The sequence below is a fragment of the Artemia franciscana genome, chromosome 3, assembly GCF_032884065.1.
Source record: "Artemia franciscana chromosome 3, ASM3288406v1, whole genome shotgun sequence".
In the NCBI taxonomy this organism is placed as follows: domain Eukaryota; kingdom Metazoa; phylum Arthropoda; class Branchiopoda; order Anostraca; family Artemiidae; genus Artemia; species Artemia franciscana.
The window spans coordinates 23,956,157-23,968,325 of NC_088865.1; the positions used below are offsets into that span (position 1 = coordinate 23,956,157).

General features: G+C 37.2%; 1 protein-coding gene across 1 annotated transcript in view; it reads left to right on the top strand.

The window, feature by feature from the left end:
• Positions 1 to 12,169, top strand: part of LOC136025054 (ras-related protein Rab-24-like) — a 48,106-nt gene that overhangs the window by 19,297 nt on the left and 16,640 nt on the right. The window contains exon 3 of the mRNA XM_065700737.1: positions 11,408 to 11,507. Coding sequence (XP_065556809.1) covers positions 11,408 to 11,507 — 100 coding nt within the window. The remainder of the gene's footprint in view (positions 1 to 11,407; positions 11,508 to 12,169) is intronic.

Here is a 12,169-nt window from a genome sequence, read left to right on the forward strand (position 1 = left end):
ATATATATATATATATATATATATATATATATATGTTTTTAACTACGTAAAACTTGCGAATATACAATATTCTTCGATGTCCCATTGTCTGTGCATATAAATATTGTCAGGTTTACCGACTCTTTAACATGCAACATATAATTGTCCATGGGAAAAACAATCTGTATTCAGATCTATACCTCACTGTTCTAATGATTACCTTTGAGCTTTGTTGATGGTGATTGCTAATCGAACATTCCCTGTGTTCCTGTCGTCATTTATGTATCCCCCTGTGCCCCCCGGCGTCCCCGTTGTAGTTGTTTCCCTGTGTCCCGGTCGTCCTTTGTGTCCCGGTGTCCCAGTCTGTAATTTCTCTTTGAGTGTCGCGGTCGTCATTTATATTCCCTGTGTCCCGGTGTCCCGGTCGTCATTTGTGTTCCGGTGTCCCGGTCTGTAATTTCTCTTTGAGTGTCCCGTTCGTCATTTATATTCCCTGTGTCCCGGTCGTCATTTGTGTCCCGGTGCTTTGTTGATGGTGATTTCTAATCGAACATTCCTTGTGTCCCGGTCGCTTTCTCTTTGAGTGTCCCGGTCGTCATTCATATTCCCTATGTCCCGGTGTCCCAGTCGTCACTTGTGTCCCGATGTCCCGGTCTGTAATTTCGTCAGACAAACATGACGTCAGTCGACACACAAACATGACGTCACTCGACAGACACACAGACAACTTATATATATATATATATATATATATATATATATATATATATATATATATATATATATATATATATATATATATATATATATATATATATATATATATATATATATATATATATATATATATATATATATATATATATATGGCGCTTCGTGCCACCCCAACACCTAGTTGGTGGGGGTGCTTCGCGCCCCCCAAGCCCCCCCGCGCGCGTAAGTCGTTACGCGTCATATTAGTTACGCGCCATTGTAGTTGTGTCCCTGTGTCCCACCTGTGAATATAGATATATATATATATATATATATATATATATATATATATATATATATATATATATATATATATATATATATATATATATATATATATATATACTAGCTGTTGGGGTGGCGCTTCGCGCCACCCCAACACCTAGTTGGTGGGGTGCTTCGCGCCCCCCCAAGCCCCCCCCGCGCGCGTAAGTCGTTACGCGCCATATTAGTTACGCGCCATTGTAGTTGTGTCCCTGTGTCCCACCTGTGATTATAGATAGATTTATATATATGTTTCAAACTACGTAAAAATTGCGAATATACAACATTTTTGGCTTTCCCACTACTGGAAGCTTTCCGTTTCCAATTGCCAGCAATTGATCTGAAAATGTTTGACCAGAATCATCGTTTTGCAATCGGACACGCATATTTGTAGTTAATTTTAATATTTTTACGTGTGCCCATAAATTAGAATTTTTCAGGCAAGCATTCATTTCGTCTGCAGGAGTTAAACTACGTAAAAATTGCGAATATACAACATTCTTGGCTTTCCCATTGTCTGTGCATATACAAAGCCGTATGCACTAATAATGACGTCATATGCAAACGCTCTTTTTACAAACAAACAAACATGCATACACACAACTCGTTTTTATATAGATAGATAGATAGATGGATACAATACAAATTAACTGCGTAAAACTTGCAAATATACAACATTCTTCGCTGTCCAATTGTCGCTGCATATAAATAGATTGTCAGGTTTACCGACCCTCGAACATGCAACGTACAATTGTCCATGGGAAAAACAATCAGTATTAAGATCTATACCACATTTTTCTAATGATTGACCTTGAGCTTTGTTAATGGTGATTGCAAATGCTAATCGAATTGGGAATTGCAATCTTTTAAATTGAAAAGGCAGATCCGTTGGAATCATGGGAATGCGAGGAATAAGAACAGCCTTACCCTCAAAATGCCCTGTCAAGATTGTCGCCTTTATTAGGCTTTCCATTGTTTTTTTTACGGCAAGTCGCGTGCCATTGCAAAGCTTTGGTGGGTCGCCTATTTTTAGTTGTAGCACGTCTGGTGGAAACCCTGAAAATTATATGGAATTTAAAAATTCAGATGGATAATTAACCGCTTCATTTGGTTCCAAAACTGTGTCGACTGACTTGCAAAGGACTGCCTGGTCTCGAATCTTGGTCAAAACAATATTGTTGATTTCGTGGACGTCTATATTTTTGGGTGCGAGAATCGCTCTTTCACTTAGCCATTTATTATTTTTATAATTTTTTAGAATATTCGGAAATACTTTTTCAATCAATTCATTTTTGGACGTCACTAAACTACAGAAATCAGCAGGTAGTTGTATACGTCCTGAAATTGAGTCTATCGTATCATAAATGTCTTTTTGTTCCGACGTTAACTTGTAAATGTTATTTTGTACATACGACAATAGATCACTCGTACTGTAACTTTGTTCACGATCCAATTCTACACATGTAGAAACAGCAGCGATACGGTTAGGTGAAGGCATTCCCAAATCCTGAAGAGGTTTGTTTGCCATACGTACGCACAAATCTTCTATAATAACTAAAAGCCATTTATTATTTTTATAATTTTTTAGAATATTCGGAAATACTTTTTCAATCAATTCATTTTTGGACGTCACTAAACTACAGATATCAGCAGGTAGTTGTATACGTCCTGAAATTGAGTCTATCGTATCATAAATGTCTTTTTGTTCCGACGTTAACTTGTAAATGTTATTTTGTACATACGACAATAGATCACTCGTACTGTAACTTTGTTCACGATCCAATTCTACACATGTCGAAACAGCAGCGATACGGTTAGGTGAAGGCATTCCCAAATCCTGAAGAGGTTTGTTTGCCATACGTACGCACAAATCTTCTATAATAACTAAAGTGTCGTTATAAATTTCTGATGTAAAATCAAAAGTCATTTCTGACGTCTCTAACTGTTTTCGATGGAGTATATCTTCGGACATTTTTGACTTATATTTTTCCCATAACTCTGTAGGAGCTGATGGAGAGCAAGTGTACGAATTTGACTTGGGGTTGACGTTTCGCATGCGTCATTGATGCAGTTATCCCAGTGTTGGTCATTCTCCAATAAATTCAGAGCTTGGCATGCACTACGGTAAGTGTCATGTATAGTACTGTTTACAGTTCTCAAATACTCAAAGGATGTCGGTCCGGGTACATTCACCAAAAGCAGGCGTAGAAAGAAGCATTCATGTTGATTGGGGTGAACGGTGTAGAGTCTTCCTATCGTGGTATCTTTGAAGATGGTAGGTTGGCCGTAAACCCACTGGTTATCTACTTCGATGGTGGTACCGTTGCCATTGTAGGTTTTTCAGTCATTTTACAATTAGAAATTTCTCTTTCAACGGTCTTCTTACAATTAAAAATTTGTCTTTGAACGATATTCTTAAATACCTGTGTCCTGGTCGTCATTTGTATTCCCTGTGTCCTGGTCGTCATTTGTGTCCCGGTATCCCAGTCTGTAATTTCTCTTTTTTCTTTTTTCAGTTTTCTTTTTCTTCTTTATTTTTCAGCTTCACTATGAAATACATATCGCCGAACCTTTGTTTTTTTAACTAAAATCTGGTAGTCATTGATGACCTTTTCCAAGTCAAAATCCCAAACCCAATCATCATCGCTATCATTTTCAGTTTTAATATGTTTTGACTCTCGCTGTCCAGGTGGATCTTCATCTAACTGCGCGGTTTTGCGTTCTTTAGCCTCAAGCCTGTTTCCTTGCTGTTCTTTTGATTCCTCGGCACGCTTTCTTTTCTGACTTTCTCTATCAGCAGCAAGTTTTTTGGCATAGACTCTTTGAGCATCTTCATCAGTCATTGTAAACTTAAACATTAATAGAATTCTACGCGAACATATGTCTTATATAACTTGAATGACGTCACCTTCAAAGCAAAAATGATGGCAACTAATTTCATGACGTCAGCCGAAACATGACGTCACCTGATCCATCCACAGATCCACACACAGACAACTTATTTTTATATATATAGATATATATATATATGTTTTTAACTACGTAAAACTTGCGAATATACAACATTCTTCTCTGTCCCATTGTCTGTGCATATAAATAGATTGTCGGGCTTACCGACTCTTGAACATGCAACATATAATTGTCCATGGGAAAAACAATCCGTATTCAGATCTATACCTCATTATTCTAATGATTGCCCTTGAGCTTTGTTGATGGTGATTGCTAATCGAACATTCCCTGTGTCCCCGTCGTCATTTATATATCCCCCCCGTGCCCCCCGGCGTCCCCGTTGTAGTTGTGTCCCTGTGTCCCGGTCGTCATTTATATTCCCTGTGTCCCGGTCGTCATTTCTGTCCCGGTGTCCCAGTTTGTAATTTCTCTTTGAGTATCCAGGTCGTCATTTATATTCCCTGTGTCCCGGTCTGTAATTTATCTTTGATTGTCCCGGTCGTCATTTATATTCCCTGTGTCCCGGTCGTCATTTGTGTCCCGGTTGTCCATGGGAAAAACAATCCGTATTCAGATCTATACCTCATTATTCTAATGATTGCCCTCGAGCTTTGTTGATGGTGATTGCTAATCGAACATCGTCATCTCGGTCGTCATTTATATATCCCTCCTTTGGCCCCTGGCGTCCCCGTTGTAGTTGTTTCCCTGTGTCCCGGTCGTCATTTATATTCCCTGTGTCCCGGTCGTTATTTGTGTCCCGGTGTCCCAGTCTGTAATTTCTCTTTGAGTGTCCCGGTCGTCATTTATATTCCCTGTGTCCCGGTCGTCATTTGTGTGCTGGTGTCCCGGTCTGTAATTTCTCTTTGAGTATCCTCTTTGAGTGTCCCGGTCGTCATTTGTGTCCCGGTTGTCCATGGGAAAAACAATCCGTATTCAGATCTATACCTCATTATTCTAATGTTTGCCCTTGAGCTTTGTTGATGGTGATTGCTAATCGAACATTCCCTGTGTCCCGGTCGTCTCATTTATATATCCCCCCTGTGCCCCCGGCGTCCCCGTTGTAGTTGTGTCCCTGTGTCCCGGTCGTCATTTATATTCTCCTTGTCCTGGTCGTTATTTGTGTCCCGGTGTCCCAGTCTGTAATTTCTCTTTGAGTGTCCCGGTCGTCATTTATATTCCCTGTGTCCCGGTCGACAATCGAACGTGAGTCGACAAACAACTTCATGACGGCGTAATGCTGAATCATTATAATGACGTCAGTCGACAAACATGCATGACGTCAGTCAACAGACAAACAACTTATATATATATTATTATATATATATATATATATATATATATATATATATATATATATATATATATATATATATATATATATATTTTCTCTTTTAAGAACTCTCTTTATTAACTACTAATTACAAAAACTATAAATACACACAACCGCCCTGGGGAAGGCTCAAAGAGCCTGATGTTGGACGGCTGCAATCCTCTGATTCTCAACCTAAATTAATAAAAAAAAAAAAAAACAGAAACTAAAAAAACGGAAACTAAAGAAGAACAAAACACTCTCACTCAATTACTCCTTAATACCAGAATATAAATAAATAAAAGCTAACAATAATTAAAAAAAAAGAAGAAAAAGAAAAAAAAGAATTATCTCCCCACTTCCAATAAATGTTTTTTTAAATTTACTTTTAAACAACCCAATATGTTCCGCCTCCCTAATGCCAGTTGGGATATCATTCCAAATAGCCGGAGCTAAATACCTAATTCCGAAAGCTGCACGTGTGGTGTCTCGGTACTCAACAATAAAATTATCTGCCTCTCTAGTTCTATACCCATGGAGTGAACGATTTACTCGAAAAAAACTGGTAAAAACTGGAGGACATACATCATTGCAACATCGATACGCAAAAACAGCAGCTTGATAATCTCGAATCTGACCAATGTTAAGCACTCGTAATTTCTTAAAACATGACGCGGTATCATTCACATTTTCTACATAATTACCAAGAAGACGTACTGTTTTATTTTGTAGGATCTGCACTCTTTTAAAATTTGCATAGAAATTACTAGACCAAAGGACACAACCATAAGAAATATAAGGCGCAACAATGTTGTGGTATAATAATAAAAGAACTGGTAATGGTAAAACATGCTTTAATCGACGCAAAATTCCCAAACCTCTAGCAACTTTAGCTGCAACAAGATCACTATGGTTCTTCCAAGATAGATTACAATCAAGCTGGAACCCCAAATAACGCACTTCATGCAGTTGTGACAGAGGCCTGCCGTTAAAAAATATCTTTTTATCAACACATGGAGGCTTACCAACTCTCCTATAAATCATAAAATTAGTTTTATTAACGTTTACTGACAAAAGGCTCAAACTTGTAAATACAAAAAATGCCTTTAATACCCTATTAACTTTCAACAACAAATCATCGACAGATTGACTAGACATAGTTAAAGCTATATCATCCGCAAAAGTCGTAATACAACACTCAGGTAAGTAGAAACGCATTGAGTCAACATACACAAGGTACAGAAGTGGTCCCAAAACAGACCCCTGAGGTACACCACACCTCACTTGAAAAGGAGAAGAAAACACATCATTTAATACAACTTGAATAGATCTACCACTTAAGAAACTATTAAACCACTTTAAACAATTACCACGAACTCCAAGTGATTGTAGACGTTTGAGTAGTATATTAAAATCCACTGTATTGAATGCTTTTCTAAAATCGATGAAAACGGTCAAAGGGATTTCACCACGTTCAAAGCATTTATTTACAGTATCACAAAGGGAATGCACGGCATCCGACGTCGAGTGACCTTTCCTAAAGCCAAACTGGTTTTCATTTAACATCCCCATTTTCATAAGGTGATCATAAAGCCTTTTATGCACAATTTTTTCAAATATTTTCGAAAACAAGGGTAGGGTTGATATGGGTCTATAATTTTCAATTTCTAGCTTAGAGCCACCTTTGTGAAGGGGGATTACTTTTGCCCTTTTAAGCGCATCAGGGAATATACCGGTTTGGAGGGAAAGATTGATGATATGGACTAGACATGGCATTAAATAACACATCACTGACTTAAAAGTTTTCAGATTAATGCCATCAATCCCTGCTGAATTCGATTTGATTGTTTTCACAACCTTCAGAATTTCATCTCCAGTACAAGGCTGAAATTCAATTTCATTTCCGATTCCTCTATCATCCACAAATTCATCTTTCATTAAATCATTATTTAAAGTTCACCAACCCTTGCGCCTGTACGTTTTGCCCAACACTTAAAAAAAACTCAGCAAATTTAGTCGTGATACTTATTTCATCATTAACAAATTCACCTTGAATCAGTAGCGAATTAGGTGGAGCTTCTTTCTCCCCTCCCAGTAGGTCATTAATAACTTTCCAAATTCTTTTAGTATTATCCTTATTTAAACTCAATTGGTTTGCAAAGTATTCTTTTTTAGCCTTTCTTCTCATAGAGTTTACTTTGTTGCGTATTATTTTGAATTTTTCCAGTTTAATGGCACATCCACTATTTAAATATTCAACATACGCTTGATTTCTCAAATCTGACACTTTAAGAATTTCAATAGTTATCCAGGGCTTCCTGGGTTCACGCTTACGGGGTTTCAAGAATTTCACTGGGCAGGTCTTATCATAAATTGGCTGTACGACCCCCATCATACCATCAAATGCACCAGAAGCGTTATCTTTCATAACCATAATCTCACTAAAATCAATGGTACTCAACTCTTCACCAAACCTCTGTAAATTCACCTTTTTCAATGACCTAGTCATTACTTTTTTTTATTTTATTTCTTTTTATTCGACCACAAGGTACCGCTCCAACAACTGGGAAATGTTCCGAACAAGGGTATAGAACCACATCGGCATAACTACGGTCCAGATACTTAGAACCAACAAAAATATTATCAATAAGAGTGGCTGAATGACTCGTAACACGTGTTGAAATATTTACTATGGGGAAAAGATCATGAGCAACCATCAAATTAAGAAAATCAAAATTCGCTCCATTCAATGTAAGCAGATCAAAGTTGAAATCACCCATACAAATGAAATCTAAACCTGTCCGAGACACCTCACAAGCAAGCTGATCAAACCCACGTTCAAACTCTTCCCAGCTAGCACTTGGTGGCTTATACACAACACTAATCAAAAATTTACTACTTCCCATATCTAATTCCAGGCTAAAACTTCCAAATTTACCCTCTATCCAAACATCAATATCATTTCTAACATGGTATGTCAACGACTTAGAAATCAAACACGCAATTCCCCCTCTATAAAGTGACGTCCGGTTTTTAATCTCCAAATTATAATCTGGAAAAGAATACAATGAGACAGAGTGTTCCTGACTCAAAAAACTTTCGCAAATACCAATAAAACTAACTTTACCTTGAGAATCCGAGAGAAATTGCAACACATCCTCATAACACGTGGTTAGGTGGCAATTCCAGGCACATAAACTCAGTAAATCAGATTCCACAGGGTTTATCTGCGAACATTGAACATAAACACTGTTTCTCAACTGTTTAAATTTAACTTGGTTCATACAAGGTTCAATATCATTTGCTATTTGTGCCGACAAAACCTGTTCAAGGAGAAAAGGTCGGCTCATTAAATCATTCAGTATAGACGCAGCGAGAGTAAATGAAATCTCATACCAAAACAAATCGCTCTAAATGGAAAAAAAGCAAGAAAGAAAAAATACACATAAAAAACCTTACAAAAAAATAAAAAAATGTAAAAAAAACACTAATCATAACATATGAAACAAAGTAACTAAATACAGTCGGTAATAGAACGGATTTTCATGACTGTTGACCCTGCACTAGGCTTTGCCAAAATTTGACCCTGATCTGACCAGGCATTTCGTTGACCATACTTGTCTTTCGCTGCGTTCAAAATGTCCCGGCGACGTTTAGTTAGAGACTCCGATACAAAAACACCAGTTGAAGCAAGTTTAGCTTTTGCTTTAAACACTCTACGGGCCACATCTTTGCGAGAAAATTTAACAACGATCGGAGCAACTCTAATAGACCTTTCTTCATGCTGTGTAGTCGGATTATTCAATCGGAGACGGTATACATTAATCAAATCAGAAGAGGAGACGTCTGTCACAGACATTTTGCTATTTATAATGCGAGATATTGTCGTACGAGTGTCTACACCAGGTAACTGCTTTACCCCATGAAAAACAAGACTATCGAGTAAGGATTCTTGATCATAATCATCAAGCTTTTTTTCTATTCTACTAATCCTCTCCTCCAAATTTTCAATTTGATTTCTCAGACTACTTAGAGTCTGCTCAATTTTTACAAACTTTGGATTAAACTCGAGTGTTACTGAGTCAAAAACCTGGCTGACTATCAGTTCAGTAGCCTCTTTCAGTGACCTTGGGTCTTTAAACTTTTCAGTCACTTTCTTTGTTATATTATCCAGCAGATCACTTCTTGTCTTCTCTAGTTGGGCTTCAGTTGCAACTAATTTGTCATAAATTGGGGCAATACTTGAAGAAACTGAGTTAGACCCTAATTTATCACTTGCTTTCAGGGGTAAATAAGTCTTAGAAAGAGTTTTATAAACTTCAGGGGTATTATCAAGTTCAACAATTGCTTTTTTGACAGCAAGTGTGGATGAATCTATCGTTTTAGGGTTATATTCGTGAAGATTCGCTTCTATTAGCCTAAATTCATCATGACTACCGTAACAAAAGACCAGATAAGTGGGCTTTCCGTACGAATCCTTTCCTATTTGCAAAATTCTCACAGGCCAGAGGGGGTAGTTCTTGAATTTAGCTAGCGCAACATCAAACTGTTTGAAAGCATTCAAAAAAGAGCTGTAAAAATTTTACTGGGGACGTCCTATACTACTTATGATGAAGGTTTGGCTAGACTTGAACTCACTACATTGGAATCACGACGTCACTTCCTTACCATGAACTTCGGGCACAAGTGCCTTAGTTCTGACTATCATCGACGTCTTCTTCCCCCCTTTAAAGAAAACCCCCCAATCCTTCCCAATACAAGACTTAATGCTCGTAGAGCTCCAAATACTCAACTTCACTTGTGTCCCCAAATGTTGACAATGAGGTACAAAAACTCTTTCGTTCCCTATTTTGTTTCGCATTTTAATAATTGATTTAACTTTGTAACTATGTTTATCCCTTAATATTTATTTTATCATTGTAATTATAATTGTTCTGACGTGCTTATGCTAGCTTGTGTGCTATTTTAGCCAATAAATCATATTCTATTCTATTCTAAAAACGCTGCATCTTTAACAGTATCTTATTTTTAGAAATTGATATACAGAGCAAAAAGACTTATCTTTATGTGAGGGCCGAGCCTCCCTATTGCGTCCAAGTGGATTCAAATCTAACCTGTATAAAGTCGGCCTAAAAGACTTTCCTTCGTATCAGTGAGCAGTGCACCTTCCAAAGAAGGCCCACAATTTGCCAATTCCAAAATGAATAATCCTCCAAAAAATTTCAGTCCCAATTTGCAAAACTTATTTCAGTAATTGCAAGTTACTTCGTAACAGCACATTTAATTCAAAGCAGTAGCTAGCTCAGATCATGAACAATGTGAAAAGATAATTCGATTAGTTTATATGTTGTAACCTTGAAAATATATAACTAGCTGTTAGGGTGGCGCTTCGCGCCACCCCAACACCTAGTTGGTGGGAGCGGTTCGCGCCCCCAAGCCTCCCCGCGCCGTAAGTCGTTACGCGCCATATTAGTCACGCGCGATTGTAGTTGTATCCCTGTGTCCCACTTGTGAATATAGATAGATATATGTATATATGTTTTTAACTACGTAAAATTTGCGAATATACAACATTCTTCGCTGTCCCATTGTCTGTGCATATAAATAGATTGTCAGGTTTACCGACTCTTGGACATGCAACATATAATTGTCCATGGGAAAAACAATCCGGATTCAGATCTATTCTAATGATTGCCCTTGAGCTTTGTTGATGGTGATTGCTAATCGAACATTCCGATTTGATACGAAATGGCTGGCTAAAAAACAAAGCCAAAGTTTTAATCTCGTAAATCTTTTGTTTGAAAAGCTAACTAAAGGTGGGTACTACAATTTCCGCTTTCCAGGCAAAGTAAATCTAATCCTTTTTTTTTAAGTTTATCTTTCCGCTCGTTTTGGCGTGAACCCTAATGTAAACTAATTTTTCTCTCGTTTTTATGTTTCAAGTTTGGTCTTAAGTTTTCATGGAAACACATTTTTAACTAATTTACATAGCGCTTTGACACGGTTAAGCGTATTATGTTATTTTTTTTTTTTCAAGGAAAAAAGAATCCTTTTGCCCATCATGCACAATGTTGAAGGATGCCCCAATGCAGTTCATTACCTTAACCAAAGTTTTCGATTCTATGTATGCAAATACATTTATTTCTTTTTCAGGACTGTTTACTATACATATGTGGCACAAAACTTGACTTGGTAAATGAAAACAAATATTTGAGGAGAGTGAAACAGCATAAAGCACAAGACTTTGCCTCGGGTAAGTCTCTTATGTTTTCGAGGAAGCTAGTAGAGGGGGTTGTTTTACCAAGCGAAAAAATTGTTTGTAATGAGAAATCAAAATCTGCTTAGTGAATTAAGTTATTGATGTAATGAATTTCTTGTTATAGAGGTCTTTCAAAATGAAATATAATTTTGCTCCATTGAAGGGGTTCACACTTCCAAATTGGTCAGATTCACTTTTAGAAGAACAGACCCAAATAACCTATTGCCTTTGGGTCTTAGCACGGCTTTGCAAGGGGATGACTCTTATATCTGCATTGGGACTATATAAACTATTAGAACTGTATAACTTCAGTAAATTCAAGACAACATGCACAAAAAACAGGATTAGTTTTTTTTTTATGTAGGAAAATATTTGATCATACTAAAGTTTCAAGGAGGGGTAACACTAAAGCCCCCGTACTAATAATTGCCTAGCTTTTTGTGCGTAGACTTATGTAATGGTAAGTTGTTGTTTTAATTATGATTTTTTGTTTAAAAAAGATGAGGTTGTAATAGCATATGGTGTATAGAATACTATTCAATGAGCATTCAATGGAAATAGTTGTCAGATCGATGAGTGGATATGTTCAGTTCGAGACAGACCTAGAATGCTCTGTTAGCTCCAAAATTAGCTCAGGTAAGCTTCTGTGTTTCGAG